The sequence below is a fragment of the Amblyraja radiata genome, chromosome 15, assembly GCF_010909765.2.
Source record: "Amblyraja radiata isolate CabotCenter1 chromosome 15, sAmbRad1.1.pri, whole genome shotgun sequence".
Classification (NCBI taxonomy): domain Eukaryota; kingdom Metazoa; phylum Chordata; class Chondrichthyes; order Rajiformes; family Rajidae; genus Amblyraja; species Amblyraja radiata.
In genome coordinates this window covers 9724751-9752592 of record NC_045970.1, presented here as the reverse complement: position 1 = coordinate 9752592, position 27842 = coordinate 9724751, and the positions used below count along the sequence as shown (strand labels likewise).

At 43.9% G+C, this 27842-nt stretch overlaps 1 protein-coding gene across 1 annotated transcript in view; it reads right to left on the bottom strand.

Moving 5' to 3' along the window:
- dntt (DNA nucleotidylexotransferase) overlaps positions 1-27842 on the bottom strand; it is a 367455-nt gene that overhangs the window by 108260 nt on the left and 231353 nt on the right. Inside the window, exon 9 of the mRNA XM_033033629.1 lies at positions 11457-11756. Within this exon, the coding sequence (XP_032889520.1) occupies positions 11457-11756 (300 nt within the window). The remainder of the gene's footprint in view (positions 1-11456; positions 11757-27842) is intronic.

Below are 27842 nucleotides of genomic sequence, written 5' to 3'. Positions count from 1 at the left end.
CAACATGACCTCCCAACTTCTATGCCCAATCCTCTGACTGATGAAGGCCAAAGTGCCAAAAGCCTTTTTGACCACCCTATCTACCTGCGACTTGACCTTCAAAGAACCATATAGCTGTACTCCTAGATCTCTCTGCTCTACAACACTCCCCAGTGGATACCATTTACTGTGTAGGTCCTGCCCTTGTTCGACGTTCCAAAATGTAACCTCACACTTGTCTGTATTAAATTCCATCAACCATTCCTCTGCCATCTGGCCAATCGATCCAGATCCTGCTGCAATCGTTCACAATCATCTTCGCTATCATAAATTCAGAAGAACTAGGTGTGATGTAGAAATGTAACATAATTTGCATGCATTGAGATTCTGCGGTGCAAATTAAACTGACACTATTCTTTAGAAAGTTAAGTGCGAAAAGTTATAAAATTTGATTTCTGTCTTCTATATAATTTTAAATTGTTAGGGTAATAATTATTAAAAAATAATGTCAGCCAGCTATGTCAGTGGAATGTCTGCGGAAGATTTATTTTATTCTTTGGCCAAAGTACTATGTAGGTGTAGATTAGATGTGCCTGACTGCATTTCAATTATTTGCATCAAATTATTCAATGTGACTGTCTGTCCTAAATGGATTTTCACTGCTGCTTCAATCCATATTTAGGTGGTCAAAATACAGATTTACATCAAATTGCTTTTCCTACACGTTACCTTTCACAGATTTGCAGAATGGTTACACATGGGGGAGGTCATTCAGCCTCTTGGATCTGTACTCACTACATATAAGAACAGTCCAGTTTATCCCACACCTCCATTCTGTTCCCCATAACCCCTGCAATTTATTTCCTTTCAGATACTTTAGACTTTAGGGATACAGCATGGAAACAGGCCCTTCAGCCCACCAAGGGGCCAGTGGAATCAAGGGATATGGGGAGAAGGCAGGCACGGTTTATTGATTGGGGACGATCAGCCATAATCACATTGAATGGCGGTGCTGGCTCGAAGGGCCGTACGGCCGCCTCCAGCATCTATTTTCTATGTTTCTATGTTTCTATGCGTCCACGCCGACCAACGATCACCCTGTACACTAACCTACGCACCAGGGGCAATTTAACAATTTTTACCGAAGGCAATTAACCTACAAACCTGGACGACTTTGGAATGCGGGAGGAAATCGGAGCACCCAGAAAAGACCCACGCGGTCACAGGGTGAACGTACACACTCCGCACAGACAATGCTTATAGTCAGGATTGAAGTTGGGTCTCTGGCGCTGTAAGGCAGCAACTCGACCATTGCACCACTATGCCGCCCCGTATTTTGAAATTTAATACTTATTTGGATTGTGAACATTGAAACTACCTCCACCACCAACCTTGAACATTTATTCCAGAGCCTGACCATTCACTCCATATACAAAATGGTCTTCATTGTGTATTTGGTTCTTTTGTCACTTTGCCTCTATGTCCTATAGTTCTTGTTTTATCGGTGCAAAATGATTATAAATGGCATTACCTGAACACCTCAAAATCATCTCTGTTTTATTTCTCTAGTTTATCCACATAACTGAAGTCCTGTATCCCAGGAATAATTTTAAGCAAATCTGTTCTGCTCCCTCAAAAGCATCATGAGAATTAAGAGGCTTAAAAATCAAGTCGAAACAAAGAACTGCAGATTAATGTCAAGGAGGACTCAAGGAGGACTCTCTCTAACTTCTACAGGTGCACAGTAGAGAGCATGCTGACCGGTTGCATCGTGGCTTTGTTCGGCAACTTGTGCGCCCTGGAGAGGAAAAGACTACAAAAAGTAGTAAACACTGCCCAGTCCATCATCGGCTCTGACCTTCCTTCCATCGAGGGGATTTATCGCAGTTGCTGCCTCAAAAAGGCTGGCAGCATCATCAAGGACCCACACCATCCTGGGCACACACTCATCTCCCTGCTTCCTTCAGGTAGAAGGTACAGGAGCCTGAAGACTGCAACAACCAGGTTCATGAATAGCTACTTCCCCACAGCCATCAGGCTATTAAACCTGGCTCGGAGAAAACTCTGATCATTAATAACCCACTATCTGTTATTTGCACTTTATCAGTCTATTTATTCATGTATTTATATTTATATAATGGTATAGGGACACACTGACCTGTTTTGTAGTAAATGCCTACTATGTTCTGTGTGCTGAAGCAAAGCAAGAATTTCATTGTCCTATCTGGGACACATGACAATAAACTCACTTGAACTTGAACTTGAACTAATTTTTGACCACCTTATCTGGTTACTACGTAAAAGGCCACACAAAGTGCTGCAGCAACTCAGCAGGTCAGGCAGCATCTCTGGAGAATATGGATAAGCGATGTATCAGGTCAAAGCCCTTCATCGGCCTGAAGAAGGGTCTCAACCTGATACATGATCAATGCATGCCTGACCTGACCTGCTGAGCTGCACCAGCACTGTGTGACCTTTTATGTATTAACCAGCATCTGCACTACTTTGCTTCTACTCTTGAGCTGAGTGGAGAGCTAACAAGATCACACATGCCTTCACACTGTTGAGCATGTATGATGCTCACAACAGGACATAATGGACAACAGACAATAGGTGCAGGAGTAGGCCATTCGGCCGTTCGAGCCAGCACTGCCATTCAAAGTGATCATAGCTGATCATCCACAATCAGTACCCCGTTCCTGCCTTCTTCCCATATCTCCTGACTCCGCTGTCTTTAAGAGCCCTCTCTCGAAAGTATACAGAGAACCGGCCTGCACCACCCTCTGAGGCAGAGAATTCCACAGACTCACAACTCTCTGTGAGAAAAAGTGTTTCCTCATCTCCATTCTAAATGGCTTACTCCTTATTCTTAAATGGTGGCCCCTGGTTCTGAACTCCCCCAACATCGGGAACATGTTTCCTGCCTCTAGCGTGTCCAAACCCTTAATAATCTTATATGTTTCAATAAGATCCGCTCTCATCCTAAATTCCAGAGTATACAAGTTCAGCCGCTCCATTCTCTCAGCATATGACAGTCCCGCCATCCCGGGAATTAATCTTGTGAACCTACGCTGCACTCCCTCAATAGCAAGAATGTCCTTCCTTAAATTAGGGGTGCAAAAATGCACACAATACTCCAGGTTTGGTCTCACTATGGTCCTGTACAACTGCAGAAGGACCTCTTTGCTCCTATACTCAACTCCTCTTGTTATGAAGGCCAACATGCCATTCGCTTTCTTCACTGTCTGCTGCACCTGCATGCTTACTTTCATTAACTGATGAACAAGGACCACCAGATCCCGTTGTACTTCCCCCTTTCCTAACTTGACACCATTTAGATAATAATCTGCCTTCCTGTTTTTCCTACCAAATTGGATAACCTCACATTTATCCACATTAAACTGCATCTGCCATGTATCTGCCCACTCACCCACCTGTCCAGGTCACCCTGCATTCTCATAGCACCCTCCTCACAGTTCACACTGTCACCCAGCTTTGTGTCATCTGCAAATTTGCTAATGTTACTTTGAATCCCTTCATCTAAATCATTGATGTATATTGTAAATAGCAGCAGTCCCAGCACCGAGCCTTGCGGTACCTCACTAGTCACTGCCTGCCATTCTGAAAGGGACCTGTTAATCCCTACTCTTTGTTTCCTGTTTGCCAACCAATTTTCTATCCATCTCAGCACTCCAGCCCCAATACCATGTGCCCTAATTTTGCCCACTAATCTCCTATGTGGGACCTTATCAAATGCTTTCTGAAAGTCCAGGTTCGTTACACCCACTGGCTCTCCCTTGTCCATTTTCCTAGTTACATCCTCAAAAAATTCCAGAAGATTAGTCAAGCATGATCCCCCCCCACCCCCCTTCGTAAATCCATGTTGATTTGAACCGATCCTGTGACTGCTATCCAAATGTGCGGCTATTTCATCTATTATAATTGACTTCAGCATCTTCCCCACCACCGATGTCAGGCTAACTGGTCTATAATTCCCTGTTTTCTTTCTCCCGCCTATCTTAAAAGGTGGGATAACATTAGCTACCCTCTAATCCACAGGAACTGATCCTGAGTCTATAGAACATAGGTAAATTATCACCAATGCATCCACGATTTCTAGAGCCCTTCCTTAAGTACCCTGGGATGCAGACCATCAGGCCCTGGGGATTTATCAGCCTTCAGTCCCATCAGTCTATCTAACACCATTTCCTGCCTAATTTGAATTTTCTTCAGTTCCTCTGTCACCCCAGATCCTCTGGCCACTAGTACATCAGGAAGATTATTTGTGTCCTCCTTAGTGAAGACAGATCCAAAGTACCTGTTCAGCTCATCTGCCATTTCCTTGTTCCCCATAATAAACTAATCTTTTTCAGTCTTCAAGGGTCCAACTTTGGTCGTAACAAATGTTTTCCTCGTCACATACCTAAAGAAGCTTTTACTATCCTGCTTTATATTCTTGGCTAGCTTACGTTCGTACCTCATCTTTTCTCCCGGTATTCTTGCTTCCCGCTCAACTTTGCTATGTTCTTCTTCAACTTTTGCCATGTTTGCTATGTACTTCATCTCTTTTAATGTTATACTGTCGCTGTCTTCCCTTGTCAGCCATGGTTGCCCCTTACTCCCCTTGGAATCTTTCTTCCTCTTTGGAATGAACTGATCCTGCAACTTCTGTATTATTCTCAGAAATACCTGCCATTGTTGTTCCACTGTCATCCCTGCTAGGGTATCTTTCCAGTCAACTTTGGCCAGCTCCTCCCTCATGGCTCCCTAGTCCCCTTTGTTCAACTGTAACACGGACACCTCCCATCTACCCTTCTCCCTCTCCAATTGTAGATTAAAACTTACCATAATATGGTCACTACCTCCTAATGGCTCCTTAAACCTCGTTCCCTTATCAAATCCGGTTCATTACATAACACTGAATCCAGAATTGCCTTCTCCCTGGTAGGCTCCAATACAAGCTGCTCTAAGAATCCATCGCAGAGGCACTCTACAAACTTCCTTTCTTGGGGTCAGTACCAACCTGATTTTCCCAGTCTACCTGCATGTTGAAATCTCTCATAACAACTGTAGCATTACCTTTACGATGGTAACCTTTACAATTACCTTTATAATGTTCTACTTCTGGCCAAATCAACTTTTTTTTATGAAGGTTCAGAACGATTTGTTTTTGTTCTTTTACCTTATGTCTTTAATAATGCATTTTAACCACTTTCTTCACCTGCCTGCCTATTTTCAATGCCTTGTGCACGTATACCACCCCTCCCCAGCCCCTCCTCGAATTTATCTGTTCTTGTACCCCTTTTTTTGTTTGACCCTCCTACTTATATTTCCTCTGTACATCCTTCACATTTCTCAGCACTAAAATTTACTGCCACCTACCCTCATATTGCACCAGCCTGTCCATATTTAATTGAAATGTATCTTTCTCCCACTCATAATTTGTTACATTTATCTTTCTGTTTTTTGTATCATTGTTTAATTGTGCCTGTACAGTCAAATCCAAATCGTTAAAAAAAACAGTGATCCAAATACTGAGCCGAAATCTCACACCTTAATGACTACAGTCCAGTAGTCTTTACATCCACCATAATGGAGTCTTTCAAAAGGCTGGTAAGGGCACTCATTAACCCCAGTCTACCAAGCAGCCTTCATCCACTGTAGTTTGCCTACCGCCACAACAGGTCCATGGCTGATGCCACCACCCGGGCCCTACACTCATCCCTAGAACACCTGGATAAGTAGGACACCTGGGTCAGACTCCTAGTCATTGATTATAGCTCTGCGTTCAATACCATTATCACATCCAAGCTCATCTCTAACCTTGTGGAACTCAGAATTCCCCACTGCAAATGGATCCTGGACTTCCTGACCCACGGGCCACAATCAGTGAGGATGGGTGACAAATTAATGTCCTCTTCCTCAATGTCAGCAAGACAAAGGAGATTGTGATTGAGTTCAGGAAGCGAAGCAGTACACACAGCCCAGTCTAAGTTGATGGCACCGAGTAGAGATGGTCGAAAACTTCAAGTTTCTTGGTATAAATATCAGCAGCAAATTGTGCTGGACCACACTCAGCAAGCTATGGCAAAGATAGCACCCCAATGCCTCTACTACCTTAGAAGGCTCAAGATGTTTGGCAGATACGGTGCTGGGACTGGGGTCCTGGCAAATCATATAACTAGGGCAGTAGAGAGGTCTTTAAACTAAGTAGCGGGGGGGAGGTATCAAGGGGGGTAATAACGGCAGGGGTAGAGGAAATAGAGCAGGGTATCAGTGGGGAAACGGAAAATCAAAATGTGACAGGAGGATCCAGAATGTGTGAAGATAAAGCTCTAGATGTAAAAGGGGCAAAAACAGAAAGGAAGGGTAGTAAAAATCATCTGAAAGTGCTTTATCTAAATGCACGGAGTATTCGAAATAAGATAAATGAATTAACGGTACAATTAAATATATATAGTTATGATATCGTGGCCATTACGGAGACATGGCTGCAAGGGGATCAGGACTGGGAGTTAAATATAGAGCGGTACTCGACAATTAGAAAAGATAGACAGGAAAGAAAGGGAGGAGGGGTGGCCCTTTTAATAAGGGAGGGAATAACGGCAATAGAGAGGAAGGATATTGCGTTGAAGGATCAGGATAGTGAAACAGCTTGGGTACAGATAGAGAATAACAAGGGGAAAAAAACACTAGTGGGTGTAATTTATAGACCTCCAAATAGTTGTGACGCTGTTAGTCAGAACATAAATCTGCAAATAGTTGACGCATGTAAAAAGGGAACTGCTGTAATCATGGGGGACTTCAATTTTCATATTAATTGGGCAAACCAAACTGGGCAGGGTAGACTAGAGGAAGAGTTTATAGAATGTATTAGAGACGGGTTCCTAGAACAGTATGTCACAGAACCGACAAGGGGGGAGGCAATCTTGGATCTGGTCCTGTGTAATGAAGTAGGATTAATTAAAAATGTCATAGTTAGGGACTCGTTGGGAACAAGTGACCACAATATGGTCGAATTCCATATTCAAATAGAAGGGGAGCAGGTTGAAACTCAGGCTAGGGTACTTAGTCTAAATAAGGGGGATTATGAAGGTATGAGGACTGAGCTGATCAAAGTTGACTGGGATAGCAGACTCAAGAATAAGACGGTACATGAGCAGTGGTGTACGTTTAAGGATCTACTGTATAACCTTCAAGAAAAATTTATTCCTATGAAGAAAAAAAGGGATAAGGGTAAGAACAGTCAGCCATGGCTCAGTAAAACTATAAAGGATAGTATTCGGCTGAAGGCAAGGGCATATAAGGTAGCCAGAGATAGTGGGAGGGTAGAGGATTGGGAAGCATTTAAAGGTCAGCAAAAAATAACTAAGAGATTAATTAAGACGGGGAAAATAGACTATGAAAGGAATTTAGCGAACAACATAAAAACTAATAGTAAGAGTTTTTATAGCTATATAAAAAGAAAAAGGGTGGCTAAGGTGAACGTTGGTCCATTGGAGGGTGAGACTGGAGAGTTGTTGGTGGGGAACATGGAAATGGCAAAGGCATTAAATGAGTATTTTGTATCAGTCTTCACCATAGAAGACACAAAAATATTCCAACGCTGGATAAACAGGGGGCGGTAGGAATGGAGGAGCTAAATACTATTAAGATCACCAAGGAGGTGGTATTAGGGAAATTAATGAGACTGAAGGAGGATAAAAACCCCTGGGCCTGATGGATTACATCCAAGGGTCTTGAGGGAGATAGCGGTGGGGATTGTGGATGCATTGGTGATAATTTTCCAAAACTCCCTGGAGGCAGGAACGGTCCCAGTGGATTGGAAAATGGCCAATGTAACACCTATATTTAAAAAAGGAAGTAAACAGAAGGCGGGTAACTATAGACCGGTTAGTCTAACATCGGTGGTGGGTAAAATGTTAGAGACAATTATTAAAGAAACACTAACGGGGCACTTGGATAAACATGACTTCATCGGACAGAACCAGCATGGTTTTGTGAAGGGGAAGTCCTGTTTAACGAATCTGCTCGAATTCTTTGAGGAAGTAACAACCCGGGTGGATAAAGGGGAACCGGTGGATGTGGTATACTTGGACTTCCAAAAGGCTTTTGACAAGGTGCCACATAAGAGACTATTGCTAAAAATAAAAAATTATGGGATTGGGGGTAATATATTAGCATGGGTAGAGGATTGGCTAACAAATAGGAAGCAGAGAGTGGGGATAAATGGTTCATACTCGGGATGGCAACCGGTAACTAGCGGGGTTCCGCAAGGGTCGGTGCTGGGACCCCAGTTGTTCACAATTTATATAAATGATTTGGAGGAGGGAACCAAGTGTAATATATCAAAATTTGCGGACGATACAAAAATGGGAGGAAAAGTAGGGGATGAGGAGGATAGGAAGAGTCTGCAAAAGGATATAGATAAGTTAGGTGAGTGGGCAACAACTTGGCAGATGAAATTTAATACTAATAAATGTGAAGTCATTCACTTTGGGGAAAAAAATGATAGGGCAAGTTATTTTCTAAATGAGGAGGAGCTGCGTTGTAATGCAACGCAAAGGGATCTAGGGGTAGTAGTACATGAATCACTAAAAGTTAGTATGCAGGTGCAGCAAGCAATCAGGAAGGCCAATGGAGTTTTGGCCTTTATTGCTAGGGGGATTGAGTATAAAAACACGGAGGTCTTGCTGCAGCTGTACACAGTATTAGTGAGACCACATTTGGAATACTGTGTACAGTTCTGGGGTCCATACTTAAGAAAGGATGTACTAGCCCTGGAGGCAGTGCAGCGAAGGTTTACAAGATTAATTCCTGCAATGAGGGGATTGACATATGAGGAAAGGTTAAGTAGGCTGGAACTCTACTCTTTGGAGTTTAGAAGAATGAGAGGCGATCTCATTGAAACATATAAGATCGTGAGGGGCCTTGATCGGGTGGATGCACCGAGGATGTTCCCAATGATCGGGGAAACTAGAACTAGGGGACATAGTTGCAGAATAAGGGGGGGCTCTTTTAAAACTGAGATGAGGAAGAACTTCTTCACCCAGAGGGTGGTTAATTTATGGAATTCACTGCCCCAGGGAGCAGTGGAAGCAGAAACATTAAATATATTTAAATCTAAAATAGATGGTTTTTTAGCTGCCAAGGGGATAAGGGGCTACGGGGAGAGGGCAGGGATATGGACCTAGGTATGGTTAGTATAGTAAGACCTGAGTGATCTCCTGGACAAGTGTTGATCGCCTGGATTGGGGTCGGAGAGGAATTTCCCGGATTTTTTTCCCGAATTGGACCTGGGTTTTTATCCGTTTTTTTGCCTCCCCCAGGAGGTCACGCGGTTCTTGGGGTGGAGAGGGGAGATAGCGGTATAAAGGGGAGGGTAGTGTCTTGTGTTCTGTGTCTTGTGTCTACTGTTTGTGGGTAAGGGTGTCTGTTTGGTGTTCAGCCATGAGCGAATGGCGGTGCGGGCTCGACGGACCTGGTGGTCTACTCTCGCACCTACTTTCTATGATTCTATGATTCTATGATACCCAACAGGTGTGCTGGAGGGAGCATTTTATCGAGATGCATCGCAACCTGGTTTGGGAACAGCTCCATCCAAGACTCCAAGAAATTGCAGAGAGTTGTGGATGCAAACCAACCTCCCTTCCTTTGATTCCAACTACACCAGATGGCCTCAGCATAATCAAGGATCGGTCTCACAATGATCACTCCTTCCTCTCCCCTCTCTACTCAGGGAATAGGTACAGAAGTTTGAAAAGACATACCTCCAGATTCAGGGACGGTTTCTTCTCAGTTGTTATCAGGGAACTGAATGGTTTTCTAATCAGCTAGAGTGCGGTCCTGACCTCCCATCTATTTCATTGGAGACCTTTGAACTCTCTTTAATCAGACCTTTCTCGGATTTCAATGTTATATCTTTGTTCTAAATGTTGCAGCCTTTATCCTTTATCTGCTGTGTGGAGGACTTGACTGTATTCATGTATAGCCTTTCTTTGACTGAATAGCACTCAAACAAAAGCTTTTCACTGTATCTTTGTACATTACAATAATAAACTAAACTAAACTACACTAAACTATACACCTGAGTTATAGGGAGAGGTTTAGTAGGCTGGGACTCTACTCCTTGGAGCGCAGGAGGATGAGGGGTGATCTTATATAGGTATGTAAAATCATGAGAGGAATAGATCAGGTAGATGCACAGAGTCTCTTGCTCAGTGTAGGTGAATCGAGGACTAGAGGACATAGGTTTTAGGTGAAGTGGAAACGATTTAATAGGAATCCGAGGGGTAACTTTTTCACACAAAGTGTGTTGGGTGTATGGAACAAGCTGCCTAAGGAGGTATTTGAGGCAGGGACTATCCCAACGTTTAAGAAACAGTCAGACAGGTACATGGACAGGACAGGTTTGAAGGGATATGGACCAAACGCGAGCAGGTGGGACTAGTGTAGCTGGGACATTTTGGCCAGTATGGGCAAGTTGGGCCGAAGGGCCTGTTTGCTGCTGTATCTATGCAAGCTGCACTCTGTGACTCTATGACCTGGGAGACACCACAGTCGACTGTCCTTGCTCTACAATCCACTGAGCAGTCCCAAAACCAGTTCTACAAGGGTAGACTTTCTTATCTTTAAGCTTATTCTTGCTTTCTCATTTTCTTCCCCTTGTTGCTATTATGTTCTATTTCCGATCAGCCCATTTTCTATCCCTGCTGCTGCAACCCCTTTTATTCGACAATCTACAATGATAATGACAGGTCCATTATGTGGCCACTTATCAAATGCCTTTTGGTAGTCCATATACTCTACAACAACAATATTTACGCCATTGCTTTTCTCTGTAATATTTTCAAAAATTCTATCATGTTAGCTCAACACGAATTGCCTTTTAACAAATCCATGTTGGTTTTCATCATTCACTCCAGTCTAAGCCAAGCTGTTAATTCTGTCCCTCATTTTTCTTCATACAACTTCTCTCATGACCAAGTTGAAATTGACATTGTGCAGGGGTTCGAAAAATATCATCCACTTTGGTTAGACACAAAATGCTGGAGCAACTCAGCGGGACTGGCAGCATCTCTGGAGAGAAGGAATGGGTGACATTTTGGTTCAAGACCCTTCTTCAAACTGGTCTCCCCTGACATGAGTCTGAAGAAGGGTCTCGCCCTGAAATGTAACCCATTCCTTCTCTCCAGAGATGCTGCCTGTCCCGCTGAGTTACTCCAGCATTTTGTGTCAATCTTCGGTTTAAACCAGCATCTGCAGTTCCTTCCTACACATAAACCACTTTGGTGTCAGGAGTTAGGGTGAGGAGCTAGCTGGAACAAAGTAAACCTTGAGATGTGATATGTTTCCTGAGCCATTAATAGATTTATTGAGTGTGATATGAGTCTACGTGTCCTGTTGGTTAAAGCGAGATGGGTATCTATTTCATTGTTTATAGCTTTAAAATGCAACTTAACAAGATGTCTACTCACTCTCGAACCACTCCATCCTAACAGTGCGTAGGCAAACTGCTGAGGGAGCACAATAACCAGATCGACACGGATAGCCTTCCAGCCTTTAATCATCGTCTTGTTTTCGTCTTCTGTTCCCTTATCAGTCAGTCTCACTGCAGACCCCGAGGCCAGGCCGTGGTCTCTCTTGTCCACAAGTCCTTTGTCTAATTTTAGAATGAGAAAGCATTTTTGGAAATGATCCATGGCATCATATTTTCTGCTGGGTAGCTGTCTCTTTTCCATAGTGGCCTCCACAACATCACGGAACAGAAGCAAGCCCTGAAAATGGCAGGAATTATGTGTGAGTGAATTATTGATAGAAACACAAAGCAGTTATTCAAAGATAAAATTGTCCAATTTATAAAGCAGCACATCGCAAATATAAACAAAGTGATATCTGCCTATGACCTTCAGATTAACATTTTTTCAGCTACTGTCAAGCTAGTGGAATTCAATTTTTCTCCTTTAGGCTTCTGACCGCTCACGTTATTTGCAAAATAGTTAGGTAAGAAATGGCTTTGTAAGGACACTCCAAATGACAAATCTCATCTCCCACACAGGAGACGCCAGTGCTGCCATATCAAGCCACCCTAATTGCTAATGCTAAACCTTTTCAAGATGTTATTTCTTATGACAAGGTTACAATGCAAAATGTCAACCTGTGCTTCCTTCACTTTATCATTGGTTCCCAGCCCTCTGGAGGGCTGTCAGAATCTGAACACTCTGCAAAAGGCATTGTTTTTTACAGCACTGTAGTTGGCACTGTAGTTGTACAAAGGATACAGTTGTCAGACTTCTGATCAAATACAAAATATAAAAGGAAAGGTTAAGATTGCATAATAATATTTATTTTATATATTTATATATAAAAAGTTACGATAGCATAATAATATTTATTTTATATATTTATCTATATTACTAAAACTCTGTTCTTGACCGCTTTTGGCGATCTGTGCTGCAATTTCCGAGAGAACTCCGCCACCTACGGCCGTCATTTTTGGCCACCTCGCTCAGAGCCCCCCTCCGCCGCATGTGTGCCGAGGATTTTTCCAGTCTTTGAAAAATTACAGAGATATTAATGATTTTACAAAATTCCCCATTCTCTCTGCTGCCCCTGCTGGCGGCAGGGGGGAGGGACTATAAAACCAGGAAGTGGTGTGCCTCACTCACTCTTCAAGATGGAGGAAGGCAGAGGGTCACGTGTCTCTGAGCTGTGAATAACACTGAACACATGTCCACTCAAATGTAAGTGCCCTTAGTGGTTCTAAAATGCTTGCAGAATGTGTCACTTGGTTCTAAAGCTTGCAAAAAGTGTCTATTGGTTCTAAAGCTTGCAAAAAAATGTCTATTGGTTCTAAAATGGTTCATACTAGCGCTCCAGAAAGCCCCCCCCCCCCCACGGTTGGCTTGGCTTGGCTTGGGTGTGTCTTGAAATTGAAAGGCACTACTTACTGCAAATGGTGGCATGAAGTTGAAAGGCACTACTTACTGCAAATGGTGGCTTGGGAGCTTTGGCTTGAAGTTGAAAGGTACTATTACTGCAAATGGTGGCTTGGTTGCTTTGGCTTGAAGTTGAAAGGCACTACTTACTGCAAATGGTGGCTTGGTTGCTTTGGCTTGAAGTTGAAAGGCACTACTTACTGCAAATGGTGGCTTGGGTGTGGCTTGAAGTTGAAAGACGCCACTTACTGCAAATGGTGGCTTGGGAGCTTTGGTTTGAAGTTGAAAGGCACTCCTTACTGCAAATGGTGGCTTGGGTGTGGCTTGGGTGTGGCTTGAAGTTGAAAGACACCACTTACTGCAAATGGTGGCATGAAGTTGAAAGGCACTACTTACTGCAAATGGTGGATTGGTTGCTTTGGCTTGAAGATGAAAGGCACTATTACTGCAAATGGTGGCTTGGTTGCTTTGGCTTGAAGTTGAAAGGCGCTACTTACTGCAAATGGTGGCTTGGGTGTGGCTTGAAGTTGAAAAACACCACTTACTGCAAATGGTGGCATGAAGTTGAAAGGCACTACTTACTGCAAATGGTGGCTTGGGTGCGGCTTGAAGTTGAAAGGCACTACTTACTGCAAATGGTGGATTGGTTGCTTTGGCTTGAAGTTGAAAGGCACTATTACTGCAAATGGTGGCTTGGTTGCTTTGGCTTGAAGTTGAAAGGCACTACTTACTGCAAATGGTGGCTTGGGAGCTTTGGTTTGAAGTTGAAAGGCACTACTTACTGCAAATGGTGGCTTGGTTGCTTTGGCTTGAAGTTGAATGGCACTACTTACTGCAAATGGTGGCTTGGGAGCTTTGGCTTGTAGTAGAAAAGTCACTACTTACTGCAAGTGGCAGCTTGGGTGCTTTGGCTTGAAGTTGAAAGGCACTACTTACTGCAAATGGTGGCATGAGGTTGACAGGCACTACTTACTGCAAATGGTGGCTTGGGTGCATTGGCTTGAAGTTGAAAGACACTATTTACTGCTAATGGTGGCTTGGTTGCTTTGACTTGAAGTTGAAAGGCACCTCTTACTGATAATGGTGGCTTGGGTGTGGTTTGAAGTTGAAAGCCACTACTTACTGCAAATGGTGGCGTGGGTGCTTTGGCTTGAAGTTAAAATGCTTCATTGATTGTATATTGATTTTAGATAAAACGCTACCACTTGCCGCTGTGATTTTTGGCCATCTTACTCCGTCCCCCTCCGCTGAGCAGATGCAGAGAATTCTTCCCATCAATGAAAAATAAAAGTGTTATTAGTTTTTTTTTTAAATGTTGAGAATCTCTCTCCTGTCAATCACTCCATGAAAGCCACACCTTTTCCGGTGGGGGGTAGGGGTTATAAAACCCGGAAATGTGGGTGTGGCTCAGTCTCTGCAAGATGGAGGAGGGAGAGGTCACGACTCGCTGTCTTTAGTGGCTTTGCACCCTACTTCAAATGGTATCAAACTGCACTTGAATTTGGTGGCCTTGCACCCTGCTAGAAGTGGTAAGAAACTGCACTTGAATTTGGTGGCCTTATACCCTGTTTGAAATAGAATTTCAAGGATTAGCCATGAGTCAACTACCAGCCCACCAGCCGTGAGTGAGTTGCCAGCACAACAGGCTTGATTGACTGAGACGCCAGCCCAAGAATCCATTTGGCGCACAATTTGCATACTAGCCCTCTGGAAACCAGTCCCTTCAGCCCACAACACCCACACTAGCGCTCCAGAATATTAGAATTGGTGGAGAGGTGGAATATTGCGTTGGATGACCAGCCCTCCTGTGTGATGCTGGGACCCAACGGGTCCCACTTAGTCTAGTATATATATATAAATATAAAATAAATACTATTATGTTATCTTAACTTTTTCATAATGTATTAGAAATGTTCCTTACATTATTGAGGATGTGAGATTATATGATAGTACAGTGAACACTGAATTCTCTATAATTAAATGCAAATCATTTTTTCAGTAATGCTCCTGGAAGGAATGGTATCCGTGTCATTAATAGTTTGTGCCTGGAGATTGAACTTGGAGCAGGGATTGAAATAGATTAGATTTGAGTTTGCTTTTCCTCAGAGCTCTGGAAAGCATTTTAGGATGGGGGGGGGTTCCACACCATGGTGCCATATAAACAAAATTTGTTGTTCTGGCGAGATCCTATTGAAGACCTTCGTCAGATGTATTCCTTGTGCAGTATAAATTCAATGAACTGTGATCGATAATTTCTTCAGTTAATATTGCAGCCGTGAATGACTGAGTCATTAAGAATGTTTGAGGCTGCGATGGTTTAACCTGCAGCGTACAATCAAGGGTTATGTGGACAGAGCTGCCAAGTGAGTTGAAGTAAATGAACAGCTCAGCCATGGCTTTAAAGAATGGTGGAGCAGGTTCAAACAGTACTTCAACTCTTCTACTCTTCTACTCCTGTTTCATGTTTCATTGGTCTTAAAGCATCATGACGGCCAGAGTGAACATAGACACCAGTGAAGGAGAAAATGGAGGAACTTATAATGTAAGAGGAATTGAATATAGGAGCAAAGAGGTCCTTCTGCAGTTGTACAGAGCCCTAGTGAGACCACACCTGGAGTATTGTGTGCAGTTTTGGTCCCCTAATTTGAGGAAGGACATTCTTGCTATTGGGGGAGTACAGCGTAGGTTTACAAGGTTAATTCCCGAGATGGCGGGACTGTCATATGCTGAGAGAATGGAGCAGCTGGGCTTGTACACTCTGGTGTTTAGAAGGATGAGAGGATATCTCATTGAAACATATAAGATTGTTAAGGTTTGGACCCACTAGAGGCAGGAAACATGTTCCCAATGTTGGGGGAGTCCAGAACCAGGGGCCACAGTTTAAGAACAAAGAGTAAGCCATTTAGAATGGAGATGAGGAACACTTTTTCTCACAGAGAGTGGTGAGTCTGTGGAATTCTCTGTCTCAGAGGGTGGTGGAGGCCGGTTCACTGGATACTTTCAAGAGAGAGCTAGATAGGGCTCTAAAATTAGTAGTCAGGGGATACGGGAGAAGGCAGGAACGGTATACTGATTGGGGATGATCAGCCATGATCACATTGAAGGGCTGAATGGTCTACTCCTGCACCTATTGTCTATTGTCTATTGTAATGATGGCTGAAAATAAATAAATAGTGGATGATAAAATAACTTTAATTTTACGATAATAGTAAATTATTTACATTCATGATCTGTGCCTGTGACTTTAACCCCACCTGCACAGCAAGATGTGATGGGATGGTCTGTTGAAAAATTTGTGATTTTAGCCCATTAAACTATTCTTGGCATCAACTCCCAATTATACACATGTGATTAAGGGTGGTGGGTGTATGGAATGAGCTGCCAGATGAGGTAGTTGAGGCAGGGACTATCACAACGTTCAAGAACAAATTAGGTACGTGGGTAGGACAGGTTTAGAGGAATATGGGCCAGTGGGCAGGCAGGTAGGACTAGTGTAGCTGGGACATGTTGGCCAGTGTGGGCAAGTTGGGCCAAAGGGCCAATTTCCACACTGTATGACTATGACTCTATCTATGACTAATGTGTCCACTCAGAGATAAAAGTGTGTCTTGTGAATACAGTCAAATAGGACATAAATGATGCCTGTACGGCATTTCAAGAGAATCTAAAGGGCCTGTCCCACTAGGGCGTCATTTGCGCGTCATTTACGCGACATCATTTACGCGTCACGACGCACAACATGCATGTCGTGACTTGCGCATGGCATGCATTGTGCGTGCATGGCGCGTGGTGAGGCGGGGGGGGGGAGTAAGCAGTGATGCACGGTCGCGCACGGCGCCCAAGGATTTCGGGATTCACACAATCTTCGCAAGCCAACTGCGTGATGCGCAAATGACGCCCAAGTGGGACAGGCCCTTAAGGTTTGCCCAGCAACAAACCAGCTAGGTATATCCCACTCCTCTATATCCCGTAGCTCTGCTCTCACTCCTCATCCCCCCCACTCATAACAAGGACAGAGTCCCCCTTGTCCTCACCTTCCACCCTACCAGCCGTCACATACAACACATAATCCTCTGACATTTTCACCACCTCCAACGGGATTCCACCATGACCACATCTTCCCATCTCCTTCCCTTTAGGCTTTCCACAGAGACCGCTCCCTCTGTAGCTCCCTGGTCAATTTGTCCCTTCCCACCCAAACCACCCCCTCCCCTGGTACTTTCCCTTGCAACCGTAGGAAATGCTACACTTGTCGCTTTACCTCCCCCCTTCGACTCCATCCAAGGACCCAAGCAGTCTTTCCAGGTGAGGCAGAGGTTCACCTGCACCTCCTTCAACTTCATCTACTGCATTCGCTTTTCCAGGTGTCAACTGCTCTACATCGGTGAGACCAAGCGCAGGCTTGGCGATCACTTCACCCACTCAGTTCACATTAACCAACCTGATCTTCGGGTGGCTCAGCACTTCAACTCCCCCTCCCATTCCAAATCCGACCTTTCTGCTCTGGGTCTCCTCCATGGCTAGAGTGAGTCCCACCACATATTGGAGGAGCAGCACCTCATATTTTGCTTGGGTAGTTTACATCCCAGCGGTATGAACATTGACCTCCAATTTCAGGCAGTCCTTGCTCTCTCCCTCCTTTCCCTCCCCTTCCCAGCTCTCCCACAGCCTACTGTCCCCGCCTCTTCCTTTCTTTTTCCCGCCCCCCCCACAACATCAGTCTGAAGAAGTCTCGACCCAAAAAGTCGCCTATTCCTTTGCCCCATAGAAGCTGCCTCACCCGCTGAGTTTCTCCAGCATTTATGTCTACCTTTGATTTTTCCAGCATCTGCAGTTCTTTCTTAAACAGGTAGCTGGTAGCCAAGCAAACAAAGGCATAACAATGTTGGCGGCGCGACTCACCCGTTGCAGTGGCCCCTACAGCCTGTCTGTCTTCTTTTTATTTTTTGTCTAGTTAAATGTAGTGTTTGTGTTTTTTAATACTTGTTTTAAATGTGTATATGTGGGGGGCGGGGAGGGGGAAACCGTTTAAATCTCTTCCCTGTCCGGGAGACCCGACCTTTTCCCTGTCGGGTCTCCATTGTCGTTGGGGCCTAGCACCGTGGAGCGGCCTCCAGCCTGAACGACCCGGGGGCTCGGGAGACTGCGGAGCTGCGGACTACTCACCATCGTGGGGCTGGCCGGCCTCGGAGCGTGGGGAGCGGTGGTGACTCGCTGCTGCGACTCGACTCCTGGGGCTCGGAGGCTCCAGCAACGCAGCCGCAGGTCCGGTGGACTGTCGGGACATCGGGAGCTCGCGGGTCCGGGGGGAGAGAGAGACCGCTTCCCGGTGCTCCCGCAACGCGACTTCTCCAGCCCGTGTCGCGGGGTTGGAACGACCTGGAGCGGGGACGTACATCGCCCGGCGCGGCTTCATGGCCGTGGGATATTCCAGCGCCCGCCGGGGGCTCCAACTTCGAGACTTCTAGACCGGGAGCGGGGCCGTAAATCGCCCGGCACGGCCTAAAATGGCCGTGGGACTTATCATCGCCCGCCTGGGGCTTCGACATCGGGAGAGACATGGAGAACAGGGGAGAGAAAATACTTTGCCTTCCATCACAGTGGGTCCACTGTGATGGATGTTTGTGTGAATTAAATTGTGTGTATGTCTAGGAATTGTCTTTGTTTGTATGGCTGTGGAAACAGAATTTCGTTTGAGCCTCACTGATGCCCAAATGACAATAAAATTGTATTGTATTGTATTGTATTGTATTGTATTGTATTGTATTGTATTGTATTGTATTGTATTATATTGTAATTGTAATAACCTTCAAGATTTCTATTATGGGCTCCCGCCAGAGTATAATGTGGCCTCCTCATACCTCCCAAAAGTTAATGCTTATGTCGCAATTGCTCTCCCAGCCATGATAAATAGTACATTACCTTGGTGTTAAATACTAAACTACAGAACCAGGCAGCTCTGGGATTGCTCTGGCATTCCTTCCATCCAGTGAACAATGCACTGATAATAAAAAACAATATTAAGTATCGAAAGATGAGCCAGCAGCTTGAACAGGAAATGCTTGTGAATGGCTTTATTAGTCTTCCAAAGCTAGTTAAACTCGTCACTAAAAAAAATAATAGCAGTCTGTTGCAGCTCCACTAGCAACCACCATGATTGTTCAGTTCAGTTTAGAGATGGAGCGCAGAAACAGGCCCTCCGGCCCACCGAGTCTGCTCCGACCAGCGATCACCTCACGCTACCACTATCCTATACACCAGGAAACATTTACAATTTATAATTTTACCAAAGCCAATTAACCTACAAACCTGTACATCTTTGGAGCACCCAGAAAAAGCCCACGGGGTCACAAGGAGAACTTTCAAACTCCGTACAGCACCTATGGTCAGGATCGAAACTGCTGTGCCGCTGTGCTAGCAACAAGGCCCACAACCACTGACCTCATGTTTTTAGTATTCCACTATCGTCATAGGTTGGATTATCTATTATGGTTTAGTTTAGTTTAGTTTAAATTAGAGATACAGCGCGGAAACAGGCCATTCGGCCCACCGCGTCCACTCCGATCAGCGATCCCCGCACACAAACACTTTCCTACACACACCAGGGACAATTTACATTTATACCAAACCAATTAACCTACAAACCTCTATGTCTTTGGAGTGTGGGAGGAAACTGAAGATCTCGGAGAAAACAGGGAGAACGTACAAACTCCATAGAGACAAGCGGCCATAGTCTACCATTGCACCGCCGTGCCGGATAGATGTTCATGGTGCCTATGTCTTTGAAGCTAGTCATCCAATTTACTGTTCAATAATAATTTGATAACATAGTTGTAACAAAAAGTGTTAAATGACCAATATGGAAATATGCCTCAAAGGATGATTTGAATTCTAAAAAAAACATAGTTTTGATTTATTTTGTGACTAGGTGATTAAACTGCAGTGAACTTCATCAATATTTTTTGTACAAGTTTCGGCACAGTCACCAGAAGATTTGTGCTGCTACTTTGCGAGCTCCAGACATGTTTATAGCTGGGTGATCAAGCCTCTGAGGGCCTAGCTACAGGTTAGATATTTTGGATTCTATCCTTGTTTGTTCCAGTCGACTGCTAGCATAATGATGAGCATTGGCTGCTGGAGGGTTGGTAAATGAGTGACAGAAAGTAGAAATATATAGATATGCAAGTATAATACCAAATTTTAACAATTCCACAAAATCTCCAAAGACTGTGGGCAGTTTCCTTTGTTGCAAAGGTCTGTCTGTAACTTCTGCTGAGATACACTGCAGAATACTGAAGTGATGTGAGGAAACGCTGTACTGATTGAGGGTAGATTCCACCAGTCTTGTGATGTGAAAATCTCACAATTAGTTTGGTTGTCCTTTTTATATTCCTCACTAGTTTGCCCTCATATTTTATCTTCTCTCTCTATACTTTCTTTATTGTTCTCCTTTGCTGAGTTCTGAATTTATCCTAGTTTTCAGATCTTTGTGAACATTTGCCTCCTTATATACCTTCACAAGTTCACAAGCTGTAGTAGAATTAGGCCATTCGGCCCATCGAGTCTACTCTGCCATTCAATCATGGCTGGTCTCTTCCTCCTAATCCCATTTTTCTGCCTTCTCTCCATGACCCTTGACACCCGTTCTAATCAAGAGCTTCAGCTTAATACCCTCATTACCACCCATAGTTAACCAAGGTTGATTCATCCCTCCCTTGGAACATTTTCTCCTGATGGGATATATTTTTGCTGAGTGTCATGTATTCCCTCCTTAAATGTTTCCTGCTTCCTGTCCTGTCTTGTCTTATCTTGTCTTCTAACATAGAAACATAGAAAATAGGGGCAGGAGGAGCCAGCCCTTCGAACCAGCACCGCCATCCATTGTGATCATGGATGATCGTCCCCTATCAATAACCCGTGCCTGCCTTCTCCCTATATCCCTTGACTCCACTAGCCCTTAGAGCTCTATCTAACTCTCTCTTAAATCCATCCAGTGACTTGGCCTCCACTGCCCTCTGTGACAGGGAATTCCATAAATTCACAACTCTCTGGGTGAAAACGTTTTTTTTCCACCTCAGTCTTAAATGACCTCCCCATTAGTCTAAGACTGTGGCCCCTGGTTCTGGACTCGCCCAACATTGGGAACATTTTTCCTGCATCTAGCTTGTCCAGTCGTTTTATAATTTTATATGTTTCTATAAGATAACCCCTCATCCTTCTAAGGAATACAAGCCTAGTCTTTTCAATCTTTCCTCATATGACAGTCCCGCCATCCCAGGGATCAATCTTGTGAACCTACGCTGCACTGCCTCAGTCACAAGGATGTCCTTCCTCAAATTAGGAGACCAAAACTGTACACAATACTCCAGATGTGGTCTCACCAGAGCCCTATACAACTGCAGAAGAACCTCTTTACTCCTATACTGAAATCCTCTTGTTATGAAGGCCAACATTCCATTAGCTTTCTTCTGCCATTCTTGCTCATCTGTTTGTTCAGTCTACTTTCCATTGTAATTCCTTTATTGCAGTCAAACACATTTGGTTCCAATCAAATTTTCTTACTCTCAAACGGAATGCAAAAATCTGTCAAATGATCATCATTGCATCCCAGGGGATCCTTTACCCTAAGGTCATTTATTGAAGGTGCCTCAGTCATTATTACCAAATCCAAGATCCAAGTTACCTCAGTCATCATTGCCAGATGCAGATCCTGTTCTCTATTTGATCCCATAACATATTTCTCTGGGAAACTATCCGAATACACTCTATGATTTGGTTCTAACAGGTATTCATTCCAACTTGACTAACCCGACCCACATGAGGACTAAACTCATATCTATTGCTTAATAATTACTTAACTATAGCATTGTGCTTTTAATACACACATATTTTTTGTTTTATATCCTATCCTAATGCATGACTACACGTTGTGATCTGTACACTACAGGTTTTTCATTTCATTGCTATTTTTTACCTCCACAAATGGTGCCTGGATCACTCTGAGCCTACATCATCGCTCACAGCTCATCTTATTTCACCTGTTTTAACAGTGCTACTTCACTACCTATGTATTGCCATCAATCCTTAAAACACACATATCCCTGTGCATTAATTCCCAGTTTGACCCCTTGTGTCATTGGGTGGCACCGCGCGCGGCAGCCTCGCCAGCAGTTTGTCTGTCATTTCATCGTTTTTGTTATTTTTAGTGTGTCAAAAGTATGGTTTTGGAGGTTCCTTATTCTTTATTATGTGGGGGGTGAAGGGGGAAACCGTTTTCTCAGTCACTACCTGGTCGAGGATGCCTCTTTTTCTCAGTCGCATCTTCACCCCCCCACCTCCTCGCGGCCTACCAACTGGATTAGCGTGGCCTTTCCTGCCGCAGACCGGCCAGAGCTTCAGTATCGGCGCAGCACTGAATTCCATCGCGGAGCGGGGCAATGCCTTACCGGGGATCGCCTGTGTTGGAGCTCCGGAGTGTTGGGCCTGCTCTACCCTCACAGTGGAAAACATTGATTCCGCTGTGTGGGGATGTTCATGTTAAATTCTATCGTGTGTTGTGTTCTTTTTATTCGTATGGCTGTATGGTAACTCAAATCTCACTGCACCAATTCTTGCATGAGACAATAAATGTGACTTGAACTTGAATTTGCAACCATGTCCATTATTCTGCCTTGTCTCTAGGGCCTGCATATCAGTTTTGTCCTGTTAACAATCTTTGCATAGTTCCTCCAAGCATGATGGTATTTAGCTTAGAAATAGAACTTCCTTCCTACCCAACAAAATCTTCAGAGATTGTTTAATGGACGTAGGCCTACGACTCATTTTGGTTTTAAATATATATTGTCACATTAGGTAGATGTTTTGCTGACCTGCAGTCATTTGTACTCAGAAAATGGAATAGGTTCCTAGTGTGCCAGGGAGCTGGGTGGGAGACCATTTTGTGCATTTCGAATGAGACCTGGCAATTAATACACCCAAGTCTGTCTGAGCCAACAGATTAAATTGCTGCACGTGCACTCAAAAGCAGCCTGGAAATAATATCTGGAGACTAAATTATCAACTGCTGCCACCCTCTGTTCTAATTGGTCTTGAAATTCAGAATTGTCTTATATATGTACTTCTTCATTATCGGCAGTCACTCGAAAAATGTATGACTGTCCTCTATATGGAGGACGCCTGTGCGTGACTTTGTTTAACGTGGGGAGACTGGTGCACAGACAGCCACCCCACGGTCCTTGACAGATCTGGGTCAGGATCCAGTGGCATGGAATCCAAGATGACCGGGGACCTTTTTCTGCTGCAGCCTTCATCCGCCTTCCCAGCCGTTGTGACGTTCCACTAAAGTCAGCCATCATCCTCCGCCTGTTCCACCATTGAGGTCTTGGTTGGACTTTTCTTTATCATAGACCTCCCCTTCGACCTTACCGCCATGGGTGACCCTACCAGGAGCATAGCTCCAGACGCCATCGCTCTCAGGATCTCAGGACCATATAACCATATAACCATATAACCATATAACAATTACAGCACGGAAACAGGCCATCTCGGCCCTTCTAGTCCGTGCTGAACACGTATTCTCCCCTTGTCCCATCTACCTGCACTCAGACCATAACCCTCCATTCCTTTCCCGTCCATATAACTATCCAATTTATTTTTAAATGATAAAATCGAACCTGCCTCCACCACCTTCACTGGAAGCTCATTCCACACAGCTACCACTCTCTGAGTAAAGAAGTTCCCCCTCATGTTACCCCTAAACTTCTGTCCCTTAATTCTCAAGTCATGTCCTCTTGTTTGAATCTTCCCTACTCTCAGTGGGAAAAGCTTATCCACGTCAACTCTGCTATCCCTCTCATCATTTTAAAGACCTCTATCAAGTCCCCCCTTAACCTTCTGCACTCCAAAGAATAAAGACCTAACTTGTTCAACCTTTCTCTGTAACTTAGTTGCTGAAACCCAGGCAACATTCTAGTAAATCTCCTCTGTACTCTCTCTATTTTGTTGACATCCTTCCAGAATTGGCCTCACCAATGCCTTGTACAATTTTAACATTACATCCCAACTTCTATACTCAATGCTCTGATTTATAAAGGCCAGCACACCAAAAGCTTTCTTTACCGCCCTATCTACATGAGATTCCACCTTCAGGGAACTGTGCACAGTTATTCCCAGATCCCTCTGTTCAACTGCATTCTTCAATTCCCTACCATTTACCATGTACGTCCTATTTTGATTTGTCCTGCCAAGATGTAGCACCTCACACTTATCAGCATTAAACTCCATCTGCCATCTTTCAGCCCACTCTTCCAACTGGCATAAATCTCTCTGTAGACTTTGAAAATCTACTTCATTATCCACACACACCACCTATCTTAGTATCATCTGCATACTTACTAATCCAATTTACCACACCATCATCCAGATCATTGATGTACATGACAAACAACAGTGGACCCAACACAGATCCCTGTGGCACCCCACTAGTCACTGGCCTCCAACCTGACAAACAGCCATCCACCATTACTCTATGGCATCTCCCATTCAGCCACTGTTGAATCCATCTTGCTACTCCACCATTAATACCCAACAATTGAACCTTCTTAACCAACCTTCCATGAGGAACCTTGTCAAAGGCCTTACTGAAGTCCATATATACAACATCCACTGCTTTACCCTCATCAATTTCCCGAGTAATCTCTTCAAAAAATTCAAGAAGATTAGTCAAACATGACCTTCCAGGCACAAATCCATGTTGACTGTTCCTAATCAGACCCTGTTTATCCAGATGCTTATATATATTATCTCTAAGTATCCTTTCCATTAATTTGCCCACCACTGACGTCAAACTAACAGGTCTATAATTGCTAGGTTTACTCTTAGACCCCTTTTTAAACAATGGAACAACATGCGCAGTACGCCAATCCTCCGGCACTATTCCCGTTTCTAATGACATTTGAAATATTTCTGTCATAGCCCCTGCTATTTCTACACTAACTTCCCTCAATGTCCTAGGGAATATCCTGTCTGGACCTGGAGACTTATCCACTTTTATATTTCTCAAAAGTGTCAGTACTTCCTCTTCTTTGAATCTCATAGTTTCCATAGCTACTCTACTTGTTTCCCTTACCTCACATAATTCAATATCCTTCTCCTTGGTGAATACCGAAGAAAAGAAATTGTTCAATATCTCCCCCATCTCTTTTGGCTCTGCAGATAGCTGTCCACTGACTCTCTAATGGACCAATTGTATCCCTCGTTATCCTTTTGCTATTAATATTGCTGTAGAAACCCTTTGGATTTACTTTCACCTTACTTGCCAAAGCAACCTCATATCTTCTTTTAGCTTTTTTAATTTCTTTCTTAAGATTCTTTTTACATTCTTTATACTCCTCAAGCACCTCATTTACTCCATGCTGCCTATCATGATTGTAGATCTCTCTCTTTTTCCGAACTAAGTGTCCAATTTCCCTTGAAAACCATGGCTCTTTCCAATTTGTACTATTTCCTTTCAACCGAACAGGGACATAAAGATTCTGTACTCTTAAGATTTCACCTTTAAATGTCCTCCATTTCTCTTCCACATCTTTCCCATAAAACAAAATGTCCCAATTTACTCTTTTTAAATCCTTTCGCATCTCCACAAGCCTTACTCCAATCAAAAATCTCAACCCTAGGTCCAGTTCTGACCCTCTCCATAATTATATTGAAACTAATGGTATTGTGATCACTGGACCCGAACTGTTCCCCAACGCATACCTCTGCCACCTGACCCGTCTCATTTCCTAACAGGAGATCCAGCACCGCCCCTTCTCTAGTAGGTACCTCTATGTATTGCTGCAAAAAACTATCCTGCACACATTTTACAAACTCCAAACCATCCAGCCCATTTACAGAATGTGTTTCCCAGTCTATGTGTGGAAAATTGAAATCTCCCACAATCACTACCTTGTGCTTACTACTAATATCTGCGATCTCCTTACATATTTGCTCTTCCAATTCTCGCTCCCCATTTGGCGGTCTATAATACACCCCTATAAGTGTTGCTACCCCTTTCCCATTTCTCAGTTCCACCCAAATAGCCTCCCTAGACGAGCCCTCTAATCTATCCTGCCAAAGCACTGCTGTAATATCTTCCCTGATAAGCAATGCAACACCTCCACCTCTTGCCCCTCCAATTCTATCACACCTGAAGCAACGAAATCCTGGAATATTTAGTTTCCAATCACAGCCCTCCTGCAACCATGTTTCACTGATCGCCACAACATCATACTTCCAGGTATCAATCCAGGCTCTAAGTTCATCCACCTTTCTTACAATGCTCCTAGCATTAAAATATACACATTTAAGAAACCCACCCTCTCTTATTCTCTGTTTATTGTCTTTTTCTTCTTTCTCCCCTACATTTTGGGTTAGAGTGCTACCATTCTCTGCCTCCTGCCTCACACACTGACTGCTAGCTTTCCCAATTTGAGTCCCTCCCCCCAACCGTTCTAGTTTAAAGTCTCCCCAGTAGCCTTTGCAAATCTCCCCACCAGGATATTGGTCCCTCTCGAGTTCAAGTGCAACCCGTCCTTTCTGTACAGGTCGCACCTTCCCCAAAAGAGTTCCCAATGATCCAGAAACTTGAATCCATCCCCACTGCACCAGTCCCTCATCCACGCATTTATTCTCCACCTCGCTCCATTCCTACTCTCACTGTCGCGTGGCACAGGCAGTAATCCTGAGATTGTTACCTTTGCAGTCCTTCTCCTTAACTCTCTACCTAACTCCCTAAATTCTTCTTTCAGGACCTCTTCTCTTTTTCTACCTATGTCGTTGGTACCTATATGTACCACAACCTCAGGCTCCTCTCCCTCCCATTTCAGGATATCTTGGACACGTTCAGACACATCCTTGACCCTGGCACCAGGGAGGCAAACTACCATCCGGGTCTCCTGTCTGCGTCCACAGAATCGCCTATCCGACCCCCTGACTATAGAGTCCCACAAGAGGACCACACAAGCTTCTCCACGACGACAAGGTGACCCTGCTTCTCACCCCCAGAATCATGTTCCAGAAAATATAGGTGACCACAGCCCTCAAGGGTTATGAATTCCTAAGATTTATGATCGTCTCTAGTTTACTCTCGTTCCACTCATGATTGGTCGACCTCTTATTTTTAAACTGCGAGGCCGAGATACAGATCCCGCCAGGGGGAAATATCTTCCCCTTGTCTGAAGAAGAGTCTCGACCCGAAACGTCACCCATTCCTTCTATCCACAGACGCTGCCTGTCCCGCTGAGTTACTCCAGCATTTTTTGTCTATCTTCAGTGTAAACCAGCATCTGCAGTTCCTTCCTACACTCTTCCTCTTTTCCCTCTATGTCGAGCCCTGTTTTAAATTTTCATTCTTCTCAACTCCAGTCTGCTTAATGACCTCAGCCCAAGAATAAATCTGGAGAACCTTTACTGTAAATCCTAGATCACACGTGTACTCTTCCAAAAATACTCTCTCTGCAGATCTTTGTATCAAAGATCAAATATGCAGACAGAACTCTAGCTGTGGTCTCCCCAGCCCCATCACTTCATGAAGCAATCCATGAACAAAAGTTCCAACAAGAGATTAATCGTCAGTTGATCTATAATGTGTGGTGCTTTTTATATTATTATATATTTTTTAATTTATGTGAATTTAATAATTAACAGTTAATTACGTCATAATGCCACACAGCATGGAAACAGGCCCCTTGGTCTGATTTGTCCAAGACGCCCCATCTAAGTTACTTCAATTTGTACATGTTTAGCCCATCTCTTTATCAACCTTTCCTATCCATGTACTGTACCTGATCAAGTGTTTTTTTTTTAAATTCTGTTATATTACCTGCCTCAATTCATATGCTCACCAACCTCTCAGTAAAAAAGGTGCCTTTCAGGTTCTTATTAAAT